Here is a 23,261-nt window from a genome sequence, read left to right as displayed (position 1 = left end):
CCTGCACTGTGGTAGTCTCAGAGGTCCGTTAAAAGCGCAGAGAGCATCATGAAGAACAAGGAACACACCAGGCAGGTCCGAGATACTGTTGTGAAGAAGTTTAAAGCCGGATTTGGATACAAAAAGATTTCCCAAGCTTTAAACATCCCAAGGAGCACTGTGCAAGCGATAATATTGAAATGGAAGGAGTATCAGACCACTGCAAATCTACCAAGACCTGGCCGTCCCTCTAAACTTTCAGCTCATACAAGGAGAAGACTGATCAGAGATGCAGCCAAGAGGCCCATGATCACTCTGGATGAACTGCAGAGATCTACAGCTGAGGTGGGAGACTCTGTCCATAGGACAACAATCAGTCGTATATTGCACAAATCTGGCCTTTATGGAAGAGTGGCAAGAAGAAAACCATTTCTTAAAGATATCCATAAAAAGTGTTGTTTAAAGTTTGCCACAAGCCACCTGGGAGACACACCAAACATGTGGAAGAAGGTGCTCTGGTCAGATGAAACCAAAATTGAACTTTTTGGCAACAATGCAAAACGTTATGTTTGGCGTAAAAGCAACACAGCTCATCACCCTGAACACACCATCACCACTGTCAAACATGGTGGTGGCAGCATCATGGTTTGGGCCTGCTTTTCTTCAGCAGGGACAGGGAAGATGGTTAAAATTGATGGGAAGATGGATGGAGCCAAATACAGGACCATTCTGGAAGAAAACCTGATGGAGTCTGCAAAAGACCTGAGACTGGGACGGAGATTTGTCTTCCAACAAGACAATGATCCAAAACATAAAGCTAAATCTACAATGGAATGGTTCAAAAATAAACATATCCAGGTGTTAGAATGGCCAAGTCAAAGTCCAGACCTGAATCCAATCGAGAATCTGTGGAAAGAACTGAAAACTGCTGCCAACCTCAATGAGCTCGAGCTGTTTTGCAAGGAGGAATGGGAAAAAATTGTGCAAAACTGATAGAGACATACCCCAAGCGACTTACAGCTGTGATCGCAGCAAAAGGTGGCGCTACAAAGTATTAACTTAAGGGGGCTGAATAATTTTGCACGCCCAATTTTTCAGTTTTTGATTTGTTAAAATGTTTTTGAAATATCCAATAAATGTCGTTCCACTTCATGACTGTGTCCCACTTGTTGATTCTTCACAAAAAAATACAGTTTTATATCTTTATGTTTGAAGCCTGAAATGTGGCAAAAGGTCACAAAGTGTACTTTCGCAAGGCACTGTATGTGTTCTTTTGATGACATCTGCTTTCTGACAGAACAAGCGGAGTGTTGTAGCCTAGCTACTGTAGCCTAGCTACCATAGTTTGGCTTGCAAACTCATCCTGTTCATGTACTTAATGTGGGGGGACATTTTTTATCCAGTTGGATAAGCACCCAAAACAGTCTACTGGACCGCTCGGAGGTGCCCGCATGGCCCTAAAGCACACCATTACTTATTTTCAGAATGTGGGTGGGACATGTCACCCCTGTCCCCAGTGAAAGTTACGCCCCTGAAATAATCTATATGAATATTACTGCTAAGTGTACATACGTACATTTAACAAGGGATTTTAAATGAACGTAGCATAAAATTGGAATTTGCAGTTTTGTACAAATCAACTTAATGAATGCTAACCAGTAATCCTCGGTGACTATAGTAGGCTAGAAGCATTACAAGATCATATGATCAGATATGGGAATGTTTCCTAGCTCTCCCCAACCTTCTGGATCTGTCATCTCTATACAGTCATTTGCGTCAGGAGAAATGTCAAGCATGCATGTATTTTCTCCCAAGTGCATTCTCAAATCCCACCAAAAATAAGGCTGGCTGTACGGATGTTTATGCCAAGGTTTTAGGGCATTAGCAGGGTTGACGTGGTGCTCCCTCCATGCTACTGCAGCTGTTTCTCCCCCCCCCCCCCCTCCCCCCGGCCACACGTCCACAGCTAATTCAGAGGTTTGAGTTTCCCCTTCAAGCTGCTGCAGCTGTGCCTCTGACAAGTCTGTGGGATTAGGCAACAAAATGAACTCATAATCAAATGAATCAATCATCATGACATTTTGTTTAAATATAGCTATTGAAAACATTTTGCCTGTTTCCTCGGGCAGGCTTAGAAGAGAGGGGGCCGGGATGCATAAAATAGGAGGCTTGTTTTTTATATAAATGTAAGAACGGAGATTCATTTGTCTTAACCCCCCTCCCCTTCCCTCTCCTCTTCCACTCTATCTGTGCCTGTCTATATTTTTTTTAACTTAGAATCATTTGCTGGTTTATTTGGCTTACTGTGTGTAGTGGAATTGATAAACATTGGCCGATGAGAGCGGCACAGTTCATTTTCCTCCTTTGGTGTTTTTATCGAGTAGCGATCAGACTCTCTTCCCTCCACAGGCAGAGTGACTGAAGTGTTCATGTTCACAGAAACAAAATTAAATGATCAATTAATGAACATCTTTTTCTCTCTCTTTTTTTCTTGACACCCCATACCGTTGGAGGCGATTCCGGTAATGAATTAGATCAAGGTGACACATCGTGTGTGAACCTGGGGAGAAAAGAAAAAAAGATGTCTATTTTTTTGTCCTGATTTGTAAAGAAATTTAGATCACGGCAAAGCAAGGAGGCAAGGCATCGTCATTTAATTAATTACTTAATGTGTCCTTCCGTCGTCTAATTGAATTAATTATGGGCCTAATTGGACAGAGTGATGATGGCTTCCGGGGCTGTGGAGCCCTTGATGAGCTGAAGGTAGCTGGGTTTCTTAGAGAGACTGGAAAAGAGGGCTCTCCAGGGACGGACACCACCACCACCAGGGACCCTCCCTACCACCACCACCAGTGGCCCTCCCTACCACCACCACCAGTGGCCCATCTCCCCTCAGTTCAGCTCAGCTTGGGTGGGTGGGGTCAGGGGAGGCCTGGGGCCAGCTAGAGCCTCACTCTGGCTCCTCTACAGAAATATCTCTGAAGACCCAGTACACATGCTTAGACTGAGAGGAACTGAAATGAAAAAAGCATGACGCATCATCCAAGTTGTGTTCTACTCCAAATAGCTTTAGATGTCTTTATTACAGGGCTATGAACATCTGTCCAGCTCAGTAGCTGCAGCTTCTCAGCTTATTTCTTTGTAGGGCATATAGATATCTAAGCTTTATCAAAATGCAAATAAGCTTGTGTGTTGTCTTTAGATGTGTGCATTTTTCCTTGCTGTGTATGCTTGTGATTTGTGTACAGTATTTATGTGTTGTCCTGCAGGGCTGACGGCTGCAGCGATGGCCGAGGCTATGAAGCTGCAGAAGATGAAGCTGATGGCCATGAACAACCTGCACGGAGCCGGCAGCCAGAACGGTACCGAGTCGGAGAACGACGAGCTCAACTCCAACACAGGTTAGACATCCATACTTGATTGTTTATCACAGCTAACTACTGAGGCATTATGAACAGGAAAGTATAACAGTATACATAAAAAATACCCTTAAAATAAACATAATTCACATAATTATTATGACTGCCAACGTACATTAAAATATTGATTTCATAGCCCCCAAATCATGACAGATGTGTCTGTTCAAATCTACAGCCAGTATTTAACAGCCCACGCATGTGTCTAGCCGTAACTAGGAGGAGAGGTGGCTAGAAACTGCAGAACGTTTAGTCTCCTTGTAAATGTCTCTCTGTCCATGTCTCTCTGTCCATGTCTCTCTGTCCATGTCTCTCTGTCCGTGTCTCTCTGTCCGTGTCTCTCTGTCCGTGTCTCTCTGTCCATGTCTCTCTGTCCGTGTCTCTCGATCCGTGTCTCTCTGTCCGTGTCTCTCTGTCCGTGTCTCTCTGTCCGTGTCTCTCTGTCCATGTCTCTCTGTCCATGTCTCTCTGTCCGTGTCTCTCTGTCCGTGTCTCTCTGTCCAAGTCTCTCTGTCCATGTCTCTCTGTCTGTGTCTCTCTGTCCGTGTCTCTCTGTCCATGTCTCTCTGTCCAAGTCTCTCTGTCCATGTCTCTCTGTCCGTGTCTCTCTGTCCATGTCTCTCTGTCCGTGTCTCTCTGTCCGTGTCTCTCTGTCCGTGTCTCTCTGTCCGTGTCTCTCTGTCCGTGTCTCTCTGTCCATGTCTCTCTGTCCGTGTCTCTCTGTCCATGTCTCTCTGTCTATGTCTCTCTGTCCATGTCTCTCTGTCCATGTCTCTCTGTCCATGTCTCTCTGTCCATGTCTCTCTGTCCATGTCTCTCTGTCCGTGTCTCTCTGTCTATGTCTCTCTGTCCATGTCTCTCTGTCCGTGGTTGCTCAGCTCCACTACGGGTAATTGATTCTGGCCCACGCATTGCTTTCTCTTCAGCCTTATTTTATTGAGGCTTAGGACGTCCTTAATGTCTGCGAGCTGACTGTGCATTTAGATGGAGGTGATGGCAGTGTGTGTGACTAACAGTACGTGTGGCAGTGGGCTGGTTAACAGAGGCGCCACAACAGACACAGAGAGCCTTCTCTATACCACCCAGAGCCACGCAGACACAGAGAGCCTTCTCTATACCACCCAGAGCCACACAGACACAGAGAGCCTTCTCTATACCACCCAGAGCCACGCGGACACAGAGAGCCTTCTCTATACCACCCAGAGCCACACAGACACAGAGAACCTTCTCTATACCACCCAGAGCCACACAGACACTGAGAGCCTTCTCTATACCACCCAGAGCCACACAGACACAGAGAGCCTTCTCTATACCACCCAGAGCCACACAGACACAGAGAGCCTTCTCTATACCACCCAGAGCCACACAGACACAGAGAGCCTTCTCTATACCACCCAGAGCCACACAGACACAGAGAGCCTTCTCTATACCACCCAGAGCCACACAGACACAGAGAGCCTTCTCTATACCACCCAGAGCCACGGCAGATGCAGACGCCTCCGATAGAGACGTGAGCCTGAATATGTAGAGGGACAAGTAAAATACTCACAAATACACACACATGCAGATAGGACAAACTGATGTACACACTTATTTATATTTCATACGTTTTACATATAAACACACGGGAACTGCGAGGCAAGACAACAGAAAATGTAGAAAAAGGGTTTAACCGGACTCATTGATTTGTCTTCTGCGGTGATGCTGTTTGCGTGGTAAAGAGTGGGTGACCTTGGCGACAGTAGGCAGGCAAAAAGTGTCTTTGATACATCCAACCCCAATAGCGGAGCTGCATGAAGATTGCGTCCCCCATGCACTAAACACAAATTCCTTGAGTTTGAATACCCATACTAACATGTACTGTATACTACATACTTAATGAGTATATACTAAACTCAGCAAAAAAAAAGAAACGTCCCTTTTTCAGGACCCTGTATTTCAAAGATAATTCGTAAAAATCCAAATAACTTCACAGATCTTCATTGTAAAGGGTTTAAACACTGTTTCCCATGCTTGTTCAGTGAACCATCAACAATTAAGGTACATGCACCTGTGGAACGGTCGTTAAGACGCCAACAGTGTAAGCTTTAGGCAATTAAGGTCACAGTTATGAAAACTTAGGACACTAAAGAGGCCTTTCTACTGGATCTGACAAACACCAAAAGAAAGATGCCGAGGGTCCCTGCTCATCTGCGTGAACGTGCCTTAGGCATGCTGCAAGGAGGCATGAGGACTGCAGATGTGGCCAAGGCAATAAATTGCAATGTCCGTACTGTGAGATGCCTAAGACAGAGCTACAGGGAGACAGGACGGACAGCTGAATGTCCTCACAGTGGCAGACCACATGTAACAACACCTGCACAGGATCGATACATCTGAACATCACATCTGCGGGACAGGTACAGGATGGCAACAACAACAGCCCGAGTTACACCAGGACTGCACAATGCCTCTATCAGTGCTCAGACCGTCTGCAATAGGCTGAGAGAGGCTGAATTGAGGGCTTGTAGGCCTGTTGTAAGGCAGGTCCTCACCAGACATTACCGGCAACAACGTCGCCTATGGGTACAAACCCACCGTCGCTGGACCAGACAGGACTGGCAAAAAGTGCTCTTCACTGACGAGTTGTGGTTTTGTCTCACCAGGGGGGATGGTCGGATTCATTTTTATCGTCGAAGGAATGAGCGTTACACCGAGGCCTGTACTCTGGAGCGGGATCGCAGACAATCTCAACGCTGTGTGTTACAGGGAAGACATTCTCCTCCCTCATGTGGTACCCTTCCTGCAGGCTCATCCTGACATGACCCTCCAGCATGACAATGCCACCAGCCATACTGCTCGTTCTGTGCGTGATTTCCTGCAAGACAGGAATGTCAGTGTTCTGCCATGGCCAGCGAAGAGCCCAGATCTCAATCCCATTGAGCACTTCTGGGACCTGTTGGATCAGAGGGTGAGGTCTAGGGTCATTCCTCACAGAAATGTCCAGGAACTTGCAGGTGCCTTGGTGGAAGAGTGGGGTAACATCTCACAGCAAGAACTGGCAAATCTGGTGCAGTCCATGAGGAGGGGATGCACAGCAGTACTTAATGCACCTGGCGGCCACACCAGATACTGACTGTTACTTTTGATTTTGACCCCCCCCCCCCCTTTGTTCAGGGACACATTATTCCATTTCTGTTAGTCACATGTCTGTGGAACTTGTTCAGTTTATCTCAGTTGCTGAGTCTTGTTATGTTCATACAAATATTTACACATGTTAAGTTTGCTGAAAATAAACTCAGTTGACAGTGAGAGGATGTTTCTTTTTTTTTTTGCTGAGTTTACATACTATATACTATTGGTTAATTTTAGTATACTGTAAACTAACAGTGTACTTTCAGTTGAGCGTACTAGCACTTTGTCTGTCTACCGGAGTTTGATGCTGTTGCTATGCAACCTCTTGCTAGCTTGTTTGCATAACAAATGACTGGTTAGACATTTTACGATTTTGGGTGTGTTCTTAAATGCAATCTGGGCATTCGTAAATCCAGAGTGTTGTCAGATTGTCTGTTTGTAAATCCAGAGTGTTGTCAGATTGTCTGTTTGTAAATCCAGAGTGTTGTCAGATTGTCTGTTTGTAAATCCAGAGTGTTGTCAGATTGTCTGTTTGTAAATCCAGAGTGTTGCAGATTGTCTGTTTGTAAATCCAGAGTGTTGTCAGATTGTCTGTTTGTAAATCCAGAGTGTTGTCAGATTGTCTGTTTGTAAATCCAGAGTGTTGTCAGATTGTCTGTTCGTAAATTCTGAGCATTTCGCTCTCAAAGCGCGTCACTGGACGCTCTGGCAAAGGAGTAGGGTTGATCCAAGCATTCTGACCTCACAACCGCTGTCAAGCACCCAAGCTAACTTGCTAAAGTTTGCTAGCTTGCTAGCTACTTCCAGACACAAATGAGAGAACAGCTCACTCTGACCATGTTTCTCACCCTAGCAGAGCTGGTTAGGCTGCTGCTGGAAACTATTTCATTACAATTTTATTTGCTGACGTTTACTGACACCGGCCATTTATTCAACGGGTGTTGAGCGTTCGTATATTCATCAGTTATACTGAGCTCTGGCACACTCAGACGAGAGTTCTCTGAAATCGGAGTAGATAACCATAATTAACGATGTCCATTGAGAACGCACACCGACTAAACCACTTATCTAAGAATGACGTGAATAATTAAGTCAATAAACGTTGGGTAGTTAGTTAGATTATAGTTAATATACTGCCTGCCTCGATGTCTAAGTAGACAACTAATGTTAACGTTACTCATTATGTAACTAGCTAACATACCAGTAAATACTGCTGTAATAATGCTATGCGGTTCGTAAGGATACGGATTGTGTAGCTAACATGTAACGTAACTTATTTAAAAAGTAATTTCTTTATTACATTGCTCAACATTTTCTTAACATTTGTCATAATTAGTTATTAAAGCATTGAATTTGTATTGGCTGCATATTTTTTGCAATTTTCTTCAAATCTGAAAACGTAGTGAAACCACACCCATTTTCTGAAGAATTGCATCATGGGCCCTAAAAGCACGGAAATAGTGTCCACGGCTTGTATACTTCGTATTTTGCCGAATTTAGTACGACATCCGGGAACTTTTGGCATACTAACTATATCCATACTATGACCAATAAGCATACTACATAACCCAATTTACGTCACAAATAGGAGGGTTAGTGTGGTTATTATGAATATTGGAACACAGCTCAGGTTTTGCTAAGTTCAGCGGATTGTACATTGCTCTCTGTTACTCTTTTTATGTTTTGGCATTAGAACAGTGTACATGATCCCAATTCTAGCTCCAAGATTGCGGCAATTAAAAAAAAAAAAAACGAAAATGTAGATTGTGCTGATTTATTGTCACATTGAACCAGTGTTGTGCGCCGTAGTTTAAAAGTGCTAAAACAATGACCATCATAACTGAATTCTGACGTCATTATGCACGCTGTCCATGTTCCTGATCAAATGAAGCCCTGTAGCAATATCTGCATAAATGATTACCCATAGTTAAATCTCCTCCAGTACATTGTAACGAGACAGCCATGGGACTGGGTGATAATGACAGAGCTGGATGGAGAGGCCCTGTCACAGCCCTTCTAATGTACTCCTCCCTGACACCAGCGCTACAGAGAGCTGGCCATGTCACAGCCCTTCTAATGTACTCCTCCCTGACACCAGCGCTACAGAGAGCTGGCCATGTCACACCACCGACGATGATGATGATGATGATGATGACTATAATCATTACAGAGAGAGAGAGAGAGGCAGCAGGCTTTGCTGGGGGGGTCTGTCCAGCTGATGCCATGCAAGTGGGCCTCGATTTGCACTAACACACAAGTCACCCACAATTCAGCAGGCTACTCTTTCCCCCAAAATGGAGAAGCCAGTGAGTTAGCCCTCCTGTAGAAAGCATTTGAAGGGACCAGCTTCACTGAGACCTGGGGGCCTATAACCTAAAGACTGGAAACAGTTCAACCACGGTCTGTGTTGTGGAAATTACATCTAACCCCCCCCCCCCTCTCCCCCCCCCCACACACACACACACACATACACCACCAAGAGCCAGAGCTGTAGGAGCAGAAACCTGAGAGAGATGCAGGAGACGAAGGAGAAGGAGGAGGGGGTATGCTTCATCTCATTAACATTGTTCAAACCCTCAAAAGAGTTGGTAGAGCGGTGGTGTGCTTTCTGCCTGGTCTCGCAGTTTGTTATCGGGGTGGATGGTGGTGGGACGGGGATGTTGGAATCTGATCTAGAGAAATCACGTCGCGTAAGTTAAACAAGCGGCTTCAGAAGATATCCCTCCGACTTTAACCCTTTGCGTTCTCTCTTTCGCGGCCAAGACTCTGATCCCGAGACGACAGCCGCCTGATGTCTGCTTTTTCTCTCCTTCCTTTTTTCTTTTCATTTCCTGTTTCTTTCTCGTTCTTGCGTTCCCGGGGGCTGTTTGGTCCCTCTCTGATGGCAAGCTGCTTCTTTGGAGAACATCAAACAGCTAATCTGCATCTTCCCCTCCGTGTGGGATGGGCTGTGAAACACCTTCAGCTATCTGCACACATCAGTTAGCGGAGATAGGGGGAGACTTGATTTCAATCTCTTTCCCCTTAGACAGCGACCCCAGCCGCCAATCCTCCTTTCAAGACTAAAAAGGAATACATTTAGAAAGCATCTCTCACCACAGACCACAGAGAACTGGCGAGCGCCTAATCAGTTGACCAATTTGGCTTACCACAATCTAACTTTGGGGAGTCTCCTAAAGTGCACAGCAGAAGTTGGTTGTCAGCTCCTGGAGACTGTTTGAAAGGGTGTTTATACTCTCAGGGTTTTACAGCTGAAAAGCAGCTAAGAGGCACAGGGGCTCCTGTGAATTGGTGTCTTTAAATATAAATATGCCTCTGAACTCTTGTTAACAAGGAAGAAGGAAGAGAATACTGAAGGGAGAACATGTGTTTCTGGTCGGGCGGCAGGAGAAGAATAGCCGAGCAAAACAGAGGCTCATTGGTCTAATGGAGTCAGGGATAATGTCAGGGAAAATCACCATCACAAATGACATCAGAGAACAACTGATATATTTTTTCCTTTGTGACTGACAAGTTAAAAGAGAAAGAGAAATCCCATGCATCATTTAAACTGGCCCTGGAATCTGTTAGGCACGGGATTTGCAGAGGTAGCAAAAAACAAGTGTGAGTGGAGAGAGAGAGAGAGAGAGAGAGAGAGAGAGAGAGAGAAAGAGAGAGACAAAGAGAGAGAGAGAGAGAAAGAGAGAGAGAGAGAGACAAAAAGAGACAAAGAGACAAAGAGAGTGAGTGTAAAGAGAGAAAGTGAGTGAGAGAGAGAGAGTGAGTGTAGAGAGAGTGAGTGAGAGGGAAAGTGAGTGAGAGAGTGAGTGTAGAGAGAGTGAGTGTAAAGAGAGAAAGTGAGTGAGAGAGAAAGTGAGTGAGAGAGAAAGTGAGTGAGAGAGTGAGTGTAGAGAGAGTGAGTGTAGAGAGAGTGAGTGGGAGAGAAAGTGACTGAGTGAGAGTGTAGAGAGAGAGTGAGTGTAGAGAGAGAGTGAGAGAGAGTGTAGAGTGAGAGAGTGTGTGAGAAAGAGAGAATGAGTGAGAGAGAAAGTGAGAGATTGAGTGTAGAGAGAGTGAGTGTAGAGAGAGAAAGTGAGTGAGAGAAAGTAAGTGAGAGAGTGAGTGTAGAGAGAGTGAGTGTAGAGAGAGAAAGTGAGTGAGAAAGAAAGTGAGTGTGAGAGTCAGTGTAGAGAGAGTGAGTTTAGAGAGAAAGTGAGTGAGAGAGAAAGTGAGTGAGAGAGTGAGTGTAGAGAGAGTGAGTGTAGAGAGAGTGAGTGAGAGAGAAAGTGAGTGAGAGAGTGAGTGTAGAGAGAGTCAGTGTAAAGAGAGAAAGTGAGTGAGAGAGTGAGTGTAGAGAGTGAGTGTAGAGAGAGTGAGTGTAGAGAGAGTGAGTGAAAGACAAAGTGAGTGAGTGTAGAGAGAAAGTGAGTGTAGAGAGAGTGAGTGAGAGAGAGTGAGAGAGAGTGTAGAGTGAGAGAGTGTGTGAGAAAGAGAGAGTGAGTGAGAGAGTGAGTGTAGATAGAGTGAGTGTAGAGAGAGAAAGTGAGTGAGGAAAGAAAGTGAGTGTGAGAGTCAGTGTAGAGAGAGTGAGTTTAGAGAGGGAAAGTGAGTGAGAGAGTGAGTGTAGAGAGAGTGAGTGAGAGAGGAAGTGAGTGTAGAGAGAGTGCGTGAGAGAGAAAGTGAGTGAGAGAGTGAGTGTAGAGAGAGTGAGTGAGAGAGAAAGTGAGTGAGAGAGAAAGTGAGCGAGAGAGTGAGTGGGAGAGAAAGTGAGTGAGACAGTGAGTGTAGAGAGAGTGTGTGAGAGAGAAAGTGAGTGAGAGAGTGTGTGAGTGAGAGAGTGTGTGAGAAAGAGAGAGAGAGTGTAGAGTGAGAGAGTGTGTGAGAAAGAGAGAGAGTGTAGAGAGAGAGAGAGAGAGCGTGTCGAGGGAGGGAATGAGAGAGAGAGAGAGAGAGAGAGAGAGAGAGAGAGAGAGAGAGAGAGAGAGAGAGAGAGTGGAAGTTCATAGGGAAAGTGTGGGCACCGAGCGATCTGTGTGACCTGTGTGTGCAGTTGTTTCAAATCCCTGACCACCAAACTGGTCTGCACTTTTTCACCTCTCTTTCTCTCACCGCTCTATCTTTTTCCTCTCTATCTCTTTCCTCTCTATCTCTCACCTCTCGTTCTCTCACCTCTGTCGCTTTCCTCTATCTCTCACCTCTCTATCTCTGCTCTCTCTCTCTCACCTCTCTGTCTCTCACCTCTCTATCTCTCCCCTCTCTATCTCTTTACTCTCTATCTCTCACCTCTCGATCTCTTTCCTCTCTATCTCTGCTCTATCTCTCACCTCTCGATCTCTTTCCTCTCTATCTCTCACCTCTCGTTCTCTCACCTCTATGTCGCTTTACTCTCTATCTCTCACCTCTCGGTCTCTCACCTCTCGATCTCTTTCCTCTCTATCTCTGCTCTATCTCTCACCTCTCTGTCTCTCACCTCTCTATCTCTCCCCTCTCTATCTCTCCCCTCTCTATCTCTGCTCTGTCTCTCACCTCTCTATCTCTCCCCTCTCTATCTCTGCTCTATCTCTCACCTCTCTGTCTTTCACCTCTCTATCTCTCCCCTCTCTCTCTCTGCTCTATCTCTCACCTCTCTGTCTCTCACCTCTCTATCTCTTTACTCTCTATCTCTTACCTCTATGTCGCTTTCCTCTCTATCTCTTTACTCTCTATCTCTTACCTCTATGTCGCTTTCCTCTCTATCTCTCCCCTCTCTCTGCTCTATCTCTCACCTCTCTGTCTCTCACCTCTCTATCTCTTTACTCTCTATCTCTTACCTCTATGTCGCTTTCCTCTCTATCTTTCACCTCTCTATCTCTGCTCTATCTCTCACCTCTCTGTCTCTCACCTCTCTGTCTCTCACCTCTCTGTCTCTCACCTCTCTATCTCTCTCATCTCTCAATGTCTCTCATCTCTCTGTCTCTCACCTCTCTGTCTCTCACCTCTCTGTCTCTCACCTCTCTATCTCTGCTCTATCTCTCACCTCTATGTCTCTCACCTCTCTGTCTCTCACCCCTCTGTCTCTCACCTCTCAATCTCTCTCATCTCTCACTGCTCTATCTCTCTCATCTCTCAATGTCTCTCATCTCTCTATCTCTCACTGCTCTATCTCTCTCATCTCTCAATGTCTCTCATCTCTCTATCTCTCACTGGTCTCTCTCTCTCATCTCTCAATGTCTCTCATCGCTCTATCTCTCTCTATCTCTCTCATGTCTCAATCTCTCACTGCCCTATCTCTCTATCTCTCACTGCTATCTCTCTCATCTCTCTCTCTCTATCTCTCTTTTGCTCTATCTCTCACCTCTCTTTCTCTTTACTCTCTATCTCTCACCTCTATCTCTCACCTCACTATCTCTCACCTCTTTCTAATTTAGACTATATCTCTCACCTCTCTATCTCTCACCTCTCCATCTCTTTACTCTCTATCTCTCATCTCTGTATCTCTCACCTCTCTATCTCTCATCTCTCTATCTCTCATCTCTCTATATCTCACCTTACTATCTCTCACCTCTCTATCTCTCACTGCACTCTCTCTCTATCTCTCACTTATCTATCTCTCACCTCTCTATCTCTCATCTCTCTATCTCTCATCTCTCTATATCTCACCTTACTATCTCTCACCTCTCTATCTCTCATCTCTCTATCTTTCACCTCTCTAGCTCTCACCTTACTATATCTCACCTCTATCTCTCTACTCTCTGACTCTCACCTCTCTATCTTTCATCTCTCTATCTCTATCTATCTCTCATCTCTCTATCTCCCTTATCAATTCAAGGGCTTTATTGACATGAGAAACATGTGTTAACATTGCCAAAGCAAGTGATGTAGATAATATACAAAAGTTAAATAAACAATACAAATTAACAGTAAACTTTACACATACAGAAGTTTCAAAAGAATAAATGCATTACAAATGTCATATTATGTATATATACAGTGTTGTAACGATGTACAAATGGTTAATGTACAAAAGGGAAAATAAATAAGTATAAATATGGGTTGTATTTACAATGGTGTTTGTTCTTCACTGGTTGACCTTTTCTTGTAGCAACAGGTTACACATCTTGCTGCGGTGATGGCAGCTCAATTTCCACCTCATTTTGTGGTCAGTGTGCAAAGAGCCTGTCTTCTCTTGAGAGCCAGGTCTGCCTACGGCGGCCTTTCTCAATAGCAAGGCTATGCTCACTGAGTCTGTACATAGTCAAAGCTTTCCTTAAGTTTGGGTCAGTCACAGTGGTCAGGTATTCTGCCACTGTGTACTCTCTGTTTAGGGCCAAATAGCATTCTAGTTTGCTCTGTTTTTTTGTTAATAATTCTTTCAAATGTGTCAAGTAATTATATTTTTGTTTCCTCATGATTTGGTTGTGTTGCTGTCCTGAGGCTCTGTGGGGTGTGTTTGTGTTTGTGTTTGTGAACAGAGCCCCAGGACCAGCTTGCTTAGGGGACTCTTCTCCAGGTTCATCTCTCTGTAGGTGATGGCTTTGTTTTGGAAGGTTTGGGAATCGCTTCCTTTTAGGTGGTTGTAGAATTTAACAGCTCTTTTCTGGATTTTGATAATTAGCTGGCCTAATTCTGATCTGCATGCATTATTTGGTGTTCTACGTTGTACACGGAGGATATTTTTGCAGAATTCTGCATGCAGAGTCTCAATTTGGTGTTTGTCCCATTTTGTGAATTCTTGGTTGGTGAGCGGACCCCAGACCTCACAACCATAAAGGGCAATGGGTTCTATAACTGATTCAAGTATTTTAAGCCAGATCCTAATTGGTATGTTGAATTTTATGTTCCTTTTGATGGCTCTCTCACTGCTATATCTCTCATATCTCTATCTCTCACTGCTCTATATCTCTATCTCTCTATCTCTCACTGCTCGATCTCTCTCCTCTATCTCTCAATCTCTCTCGCTCCATCTCTCACTGCTCTATATCTCTATCTCTCTATCTCTCACTGATCTATTTCTCTCGTCTTTCATATCTCTCTATCTCCCTTGTCTCTCATCTCTCTAATATCTCTATCTCTTTCATCTATCTATCTATCTCTCTCCCTTGTCTCTCATCTCTCTCTCTCATCTCTATCTCTCTCCTCTCTCTCTCAATCTCTCTCTCTCCATCTCTCACTGCTCTATATCTCTATCTCTCATCTCTATCTCTTTCAATTTCAATTCAATTCAATTCAAGGGGCTTTATTGGCATGGGAAACATGTGTTAACATTGCCAAAGCAAGTGAGGTAGATAATATATAAAGTGAATATATAAAGTAAAATAAACAATACAAATTAACAGTAAACATTACACATACAGAAGTTTCAAAACAATAAAGACAATCCAAATGTCATATTATATATATATACAGGGTTTTAACAATGTACAAATGGTTAAAGGACACAAGATAAAATAAATAAGCATAAATATGGGTTGTATTTACAATGGTGTTTGTTCTTCACTGGTTGCCCTTTTCTCGTGGCAACAGGTCACAAATCTTGCTGCTGTGATGGCACACTGTGGAATTTCACCCAGTAGATATGGGAGTTTATCAAAATTGGATTTGTTTTCGAATTCTTTGTGGATCTGTGTAATCTGAGGGAAATATGTCTCTCTAATATGGTCTTACATTGGCCAGGAGGTTAGGAAGTGCAGCTCAGTTTCCACCTCATTTTGTGGGCAGTGAGCACATAGCCTGTCTTCTCTTGAGAGCCATGTCTGCCTACGGCGGCCTTTCTCAATAGCAAGGCTATGCTCACTGAGTCTGTACATAGTCAAACCTTTCCTTAATTTTGGGTCAGTCACAGTGGTCAGGTATTCTGCCGCTGTGTACTCTTTGTTTAGGGCCAAATAGCATTCTAGTTTGCTCTGATTTTTTGTTAATTCTTTCCAATGTGTCAAGTAATTATCTTTTTGTTTTCTCGTGATTTGGTTGGGTCTAATTGTGCTGCTGTCCTGGGGCTCTGTAGGGTGTGTTTGTGTTTGTGAACAGAGCCCCAGGACCAGCTTGCTTAGGGGACTCTTCTCCAGGTTCATCTCTCTGTAGGTGATGGCTTTGTTTTGGAAGGTTTGGGAATTGCTTCCTCTTAGGTGGTTATAGAATTTAACGGCTCCTTTCTGGATTTTGATAATTAGTGGGTATCGGCCTAATTCGGCTCTGCATGCATTATTTGGTGTTCTACGTTGTACATGGAGGATATTTTTGCAGAATTCTGCATGCAGTCTTAATTTGGTGTTTGTCCCATTTTGTGAAGTCTTGGTTGGTGAGCGGACCCCAGACCTCACAACAATAAAGGGCAATGGGCTTTATGACTGATTCAAGTATTTTTAGCCAAATCCTAATTGGTATGTTGAAATGTACGTTCCTTTTGATGGCATAGAATGCCCTTCTTGCCTTGTCTCTCAGATCGTTCACAGCTTTGTGGAAGTTACCTGTGGCGCTGATGTTTAGGCCAAGGTATGTATAGTTTTTTGTGTGCTCTAGGGCAACACCATTATTTTGGTCTTACTGAGATTTACTGTCAGGGCCCAGGTCTGACAGAATCTGTGCATAAGATCTAGGTGCTGCTGTAGGCCCTCCTTGGTTGTTGACAGAAGCACCAGATCATCAGCTAACAGCAGACATTTGACTTCGGATTCTAGTAGGGTGAGGCCGGGTGCTGCAGACTTTCCTAGTGCCCGCGCCAATTCGTTGATATATATGTTGAAGAGGGTGGGGTTTAAGCTGCATCCCTGTCTCACTGTGTGAAGAAATGTGTGTGTTTTTTGCCAATTTTAACCGCACACTTGTTGTTTGTGTACATGGATTTTATAATGTCGTATGTTTTACCCCCAACACCACTTTCCATCAGTTTGTATAGCAGACCCTCATGCCAAATTGAGTCGAAGGCTTTTTTGAAATCAACAAAGCATGAGAAGACTTTGCCTTTGTTTTGGTTTGTTTGGTTGTCAATTAGGGTGTGCAGGGTGAATACATGGTCTGTTGTACGGTAATTTGGTAAAAAGCCAATTTGACATTTGCTCAGTACATTGTTTTCATTGAGGAAATGTAAGAGTCTGCTGTTAATGATAATGCAGAGGATTTTTCCAAGGTTACTGTTGACGCACATTCCACCGTAGTTATTGGGGTCAAATTTGTCTCCACTTTTGTGGATTGGGGTGATCAGTCCTTGGTTCCAAATATTGGGGAAGATGCCAGAGCTTTCATCTATCTATCTATCTCTCTATCTCTCACTGATCTATCTCTCTTGTCTCTCATCTCTCTCTCTTTCTCTCGTCTCTCTACCACTCTCTCTCGTCTCTCTATCTCTCTCGTCACTCTATCTCTCTCTCTCTCTCGTCTCTCTATCTCTCATCTCTCTATCTCTCTCGTCACTCTCTCTCTATCTCGTCTCTCTATCTCTCTCTCTCGGCTCTCTATCTCTCCCTCTCGTCTCTCTATCTCTCTCGTCTCTCTATCACTCTCTCTCGTCTCTCTATCTCTCTCTCTATCTCTCTCGTCTCTCTATCACTCTCTCTCGTCTCTCTATCTCTCACCTCTCTTTTCATTTTCTCATCTTTTGAAGCCCTGTGTCTTTGTTGGAAAGTGTCACTCTTGCTTAGACTGATTGGCCTGTTTGATAACAGCCCCTTCCTGTCTCACTGCCATGTTTCAAAAACACAAGAAGAATGGAAGAGAGGGTTAGACTTCCTTTTCTCTTCTCTTCTCTAGTCTCCCTCCCTCCCTCTCTCTCCCTCTCTCCCTCCCTCCTTCCACCCAGCTGTAACAAGAGACACCCCTTTTTCCTTTATCTGACTGAGGGACAGTGTCATTGGATAGCCCTGAGCAGTTTGTTTTGTGTCCAGGATTGACCAGCGTGGCGAGTGTGAGGGTGATCTCAGCTGGTCTCGTGGGCTGGGGTCATCTTACTCTGCTGCTTCTCTTGTCTTTGTTCCTCTTGTTGCTTCGTGTGGACACCTTCTCTCTTGAACAGCAGGGTCATTGTTGCAAACAATGTACCACCTTTTTGTTCTTTATGAAGGTTAATTTGCAGGAAGACATTTCTCACAACTCTGTCTGTAATGAGATCATTTGTGACATTTTCAATCACATCAAAAGTAAAAAATAAAAACAAATGTGTGCACAAACATTTTTTGCACATGGGAGTTTTTTCCCCCATGTGTTTGAGTATACTGATACTGATGACGGTGATGTGACTGCTCTATGGCTGAGACCCTCTGTCCTGTTGAGTCTGAGCTCTCAGCTCAATACTGCCCCTTTTGGGAACATAAGGAACAGCAGCTAGACCACAGACAATACTGAAATATGAGACCCCTCACTGAACGTAGATAGGACATTCTGTTTTGTGTTTTCTTAAAAGTTCACTCTGTCTCATTATCATATTTATTATCAGAATGGGTTATACCATTCTCGTCAGCCAGGTAGGTATACGTACAGTAACCCTGTTCAAGGTGGGCCTGTGTTTGACATGACTAGTATCTCTATCTCTGGAACAGAAGAGCAGGCTATATTTATGGATCAGAGAAGTGACTGAAGCTCCCCTGATCTGTTCTGTCTCTTTTTCCTGCTGACGGCTCAGAAAATGTTCAATCCCTTTGTCCTCCAGCTGAAATTTCCTCCCAGTTCCAGCCATCAGGAATTAATGTCCCATAAATCATGTCCCTAAGAGAGACAGGAGCTCCACACTGACCACTCACACTGAGGCTGCCTGCCGCACGGAACACTCTGGAACACAAACAATACCAGACCAGAGGATGAATACAGAAAGGTTCCCACTCCACATGGGTGTAACATAGCTAATCACGTTGACAGAACCCCCTGTCATACACACCAGATACATGTCACTCCCATGTCTGTCACGTCTCTCCCATGTCACTCCCATGTCTCTCCCATGTCTCTCCCATGTCACTCCCATGTCACTCCCATGTCTCTCCCATGTCACTCCCATGTCACTCCCACGTCATTCCCACGTCACTCCCATGTCTCTCCCATGTATCTCCCATGTCACTCCCATGTCAGTCCCATGTCTCTCCCATGTCACTCCCATGTCTCTCCCATGTCACTCCCATGTCTCTCCCATGTATCTCCCATGTCTCTCCCATGTCTCTCCCATGTCTCTCCCATGTCACTCCCATGTCACTCCCATGTCACTCCCATGTCTCTCCCATGTCACCCCCATGTCACTCCCATGTCTCTCCCATGTCTCTCCCATGTCACTCCCATGTCACTCCCATGTCTCTCCCATGTCACTCCCATGTCTCTCCCATGTCACTCCCATGTCACTCCCATGTCACTCCCATGTCACCCCCATGTCTCTCCCATGTCACTCCCATGTCACTCCCATGTCTCTCCCATGTCACCCCCATGTCACTCCCATGTCACTCCCATGTCTCTCCCATGTCTCTCCCATGTCACCCCCATGTCACCCCCATGTCACTCCCATGTCACTCCCATGTCTCTCCCATGTCACCCCCATGTCACCCCCATGTCACTCTTATGTCTCTGGGTATAGGAGAGAAGCATCATTGATTAGGCCACGCTAGGCATTGTCAGATAACCAGCTGGTCAAACACAATACAGCTCTGAGCAGCTCTGCTCTGTGGATGAAATTAAATGCAGCTCTGCTCTGTGGATGAAATGAAATGCAGATCTGCTTTGTAGATGAAATGAAATGTCTCAGAGTGAAGTAACAAGATACTCTGTCTGGCTTCTCAGTGTCAACTTTTCCTCCCTCTGTCAAGGAACGCCTGCTCTAACTCACGGCAGCTCCATCTCTGAGACCACAACACTGTGATAGATATCAGCCCAAGCTGCAGTCCTCAGCCACACAAGTCAGACAGGGACAGCCCTCTCTGTCCCAGGGTGCACCACTGCCTCAGGGTCATTCACACAGGAAATGAACATGAAAGGCAGACCTGTCCTTACAGAAAAACCACATCATTTCACGGGGAAATCATGTGAAAACGTCATTTTGGAACACTTCACATGTTATCATGTTGCTTTACATGTTGTCACATGTTATCACATTAACTTCACATAAGATCACGTGATCACATGAAAACATGTTACATTCATCTGGTTTACCCGTCAGTGTGTCACAAACGAAAGCAGCCCACTGTGGAAGAAGAAGACGAGCTACATTATCTGACTATGACATAAAAACATGTACTATACAGTAGAGGAGGCCTTTTCTCTGATGCTCTGGCCCTCTCCTTAGTCTGACCTCTTTGAAGCCCTATCTGTGACTGGTTCGAGAGAGAGAGGTTAGTCAGGTGAAGAGGAGAGAGAGAGGTTAGTCAGGTGATGAAGAGGAGAGAGAGAGGTTAGTCAGGTGAAGAGGAGAGAGAGAGAGGTTAGTCAGGTGAAGGGGAGAGAGAGAGAGAGAGAGAGAGAGAGAGAGGTTAGTCAGGTGAAGAGGAGAGAGAGAGGTTAGTCAGATGAAGAGGAGAGAGAGAGAGAGTTAGTCAGGTGAAGAGGAGAGAGAGAGAGAGGTTAGTCAGGTGAAGAGGAGAGAGAGAGAGAGGTTAGTTAGTTGAAGAGGAGAGAGAGAGAGAGAGAGAGAGAGAGAGAGAGAGAGGTTAGCCAGGTGAAGAGGAGAGGGAGAGAGAGGTTAGTCCGGTAAAGAGGAGAGAGAGAGAGAGAGAGAGAGAGAGAGAGAGAGAGAGAGTGAGAGAGAGAGAGATAGAGGTTAGTCAGGTGAAGAGGAGAGAGAGAGAGAGAGAGAGAGAGAGAGAGAGAGAGAGAGAGAGAGAGGTTAGTCAGGTGAAGAGTAGAGAGAGAGAGAGAGAGAGAGAGAGAGGTTAGTCAGGTGAAGAGGAGAGAGAGAGAGGTTAGTCAGGTGAAGAGGAGAGAGAGAGAGAGGTTAGTCAGGTGAAGAGGAGAGAGAGAGAGAGAGAGAGAGAGAGAGAGAGAGAGAGAGAGAGGTTAGTCAGGTGAAGAGGAGAGAGAGAGAGAGAGAGAGGTTAGTCTGGTGAAGAGGAGAGAGAGAGAGAGAGGTTAGTCAGGTGAAGAGGAGAGAGAGAGAGGTTAGTCAGGTGAAGAGGAGAGAGAGAGGATAGTCAGGTGAAGAGGAGAGAGAGAGAGATGTTAGTCAGGTGAAGAGGAGAGAGAGAGAGAGAGAGAGAGAGGTTAGTCAAGTGAAGAGGAGAGAGAGAGAGAGAGGTTAGTCAGGTGAAGAGGAGAGAGAGAGAGAGGTTAGTCAGGTGAAAAGGAGAGAGAGAGAGGTTAGTCAGGTGAAGAGGAGAGAGAGTTTGTTTATAGGAGACGTAGAGTGCAAGGCGTCCATCTTTAGACCTTTAGTCCAGCTAATGGGATTCCATCCAGCATAATGACCCACAGATCCTGTTGGTAATGAGATGGGGGAATTGCCTGCTCTTGGTACCAGATGATACTGTATTAACGGAGCGGACAGGCGCAACGGACGGGGGGCCTTCAGGAGCCCCTCCACCTCCCATCATTTTTCATCCGGCTGACATCCGAATGGGCTGGAGCGTTGGAGAGAGGGGATTGATTTCAAATGAGCCTCAAAATGATGCCTAATGAAAACCTGTAAAGACACTTTCAGCTCTAAATACTAACTCTCTGCAGCCAGCAGAAGGTAGACACTTTCTATCATGGAGCGGTTTGACAGTGGAGAGAAACTGGTTTTAAAGGGATGTTGAAGGTATAGGTTTTTTTGTGACAGTGTATGAAATAGTGTGTTTGTTCTGTCATGCGTTTGTGACAGATTGGTTGCATGTTCAATGCACTGTCTTTGGACCACAAGTCTTCTGGGAACGGCGATGAGGAGAATATCTGAGTCAGCTCCAGTCTTTGGTGGCGCTCATTGATATGTAAACGCCTGGCGATATCAAAGAGGCACCTCCTTCCTTTTCTGTGCGGTGAGCACTACTTAGGATCAAAGAGGCACCTCCTTCCCTTTCTGTGCGGTGAGCACTACTTAGGATCAAAGAGGCACCTCCTTCCCTTTCTGTGCGGTGAGCACTACTTAGGATCAAAGAGGCACCTCCTTCCCTTTCTGTGCGGTGAGCACTACTTAGGATCAAAGAGGCACCTCCTTCCCTTTCTGTGCGGTGAGCACTACTTAGGATCAAAGAGGCACCTCCTTCCCTTTCTGTGCGGTGAGCACTACTTAGGATCAAAGAGGCACCTCCTTCCCTTTCTGTGCGGTGAGCACTACTTAGGATCAAAGAGGCACCTCCTTCCCTTTCTGTGTGGTGAGCACTACTTAGGATCAAAGAGGCTCCGCTGTAAACGGCTCAAAGGGAGCCAGGCACTCTGATGGACATTAATGTGTCTGTGATAAGAGGAAGAGAAAGACACGGCCATCTTACGAAAAACAGACGTTTAGAGCCCAGAACAAGAGGTGAACCACGACAAAGTCTTGACGATTGATTTCAAATATCCTGGAAATCACACCAGGGTAAAAATGCAAAGTTATTTCCAATGAATGCACAATTACATGCAGTTTTTGGCCAGTGAATATGGTGCTAGTTACATTGAATTAAATGGTGTAAAGTCTATACAACCATCATGTCCATAATGTCATGGTCCTTGACAGCTCATAATTCATGACAAATGACCATCCAATGTCATCACGCAGTGCTACTGTGTCAAAGTGTCTCTCTTCAATGTCACAGAACAGTCTGTTATAAACACTTCAGCCTTTAAATACTCTACTCCTTAAATCACCAGAAAGAGTTGAATTGTCTTGACAGGACGTGTCCACATCATGATCCCATTGGCCTTGCCCTGTCTGGCTATAGGTCTCCACCTCCAACACCCAAGCTTTGCGTGGGTTCAGAAACTATAGATCTCTCTCTCTCTCTCTCTCTCTCTCTCTCTCTCTCATGGTCTCTCTCTCTCTCTCTCTCATGGTCTCTCTCTCTCTCTCTCTCATGGTCTCTCTCTCTCTCTCTCTCATGGTCTCTCTCTCTCTCTCTCATGGTCTCTCTCTCTCTCTCTCTCATGGTCTCTCTCTCTCTCTCTCTCATGGTCTCTCTCTCTCTCTCTCTCTCTCTCCCTCTCTCTCTCTCTCTCTCTCTCTCTCTCTCTCTCTCTCTCTCTCTCATGGTCTCTCTCTCTCATGATCTCTTTCCCTCTCTCTCTCTGTCTCTCTTTCAATTCAAGGGGCTTTATTGGCATGGAAAACACATGTTTATATTGCCAAAGCAAGTGAAATACATAAATCTCTCTTTCTTTCTCTCTCTCTCTCTGTCAGAGCCTCTCCACTCCTCCAACTTCCATTCCTTTCCTCACAGCAATTAACACTTCATTAAGATACATCTTTAATCATTTTCCCTTTCAATTCCAACTCTCTTCTTCTGGGCCCTCCGGTGGGTTGTACTCATTGTTTTGGGAGGGAATTAATGACTGACAATTTAAATGTATTTTTCTTCATTACTTCTTTGTTATTGCCTTTTCCCCCCCCAGGATCCCCCCCCCCCCCCCCCCCCACACACACACACAGAGGTAAACAGGTATTTTCATAAATATGTAAAGACATAATAGGGGTGTTACTGCTACAGTGTATTACATTAGGTACAGTGTATTACATTAGGTACAATGTTGTTACTGCTACAGTGTATTACATTAGGTACAGTGTATTGCATTAGGTACAGTATTGTTACTGCTACAGTGTATTACATTAGGTACAGTGTATTACATTAGGTACAGTATTGTTACTGCTACAGTGTATTACATTAGGTACAGTGTTGTTACTGCTACAGTGTATTACATTAGGTACAGTGTTGTTACTGC

At 44.9% G+C, this 23,261-nt stretch overlaps 1 protein-coding gene across 8 annotated transcripts in view; it reads left to right on the top strand.

The window, feature by feature from the left end:
- The window catches only part of LOC110510172 (dachshund homolog 2-like), a 285,623-nt gene that overhangs the window by 143,962 nt on the left and 118,400 nt on the right, over positions 1-23,261 (top strand). For 5 of the 8 annotated variants that reach the window (XM_036967521.1, XM_036967518.1, XM_036967517.1 and 2 more), the window contains exon 3: positions 3,228-3,380. In XM_036967521.1, the coding sequence (XP_036823416.1) occupies positions 3,228-3,380 (153 nt within the window). The remainder of the gene's footprint in view (positions 1-3,227; positions 3,381-23,261) is intronic. The other 3 variants (XM_036967522.1, XM_036967520.1, XM_036967523.1) reach the window with 1 other exon arrangement.

Source organism: Oncorhynchus mykiss, chromosome Y (assembly GCF_013265735.2).
Source record: "Oncorhynchus mykiss isolate Arlee chromosome Y, USDA_OmykA_1.1, whole genome shotgun sequence".
In the NCBI taxonomy this organism is placed as follows: Eukaryota; Metazoa; Chordata; class Actinopteri; order Salmoniformes; family Salmonidae; genus Oncorhynchus; species Oncorhynchus mykiss.
The sequence above is the reverse complement of the archived record's forward strand: the minus strand, read 5'-3'. Positions and strand labels throughout refer to the sequence as shown.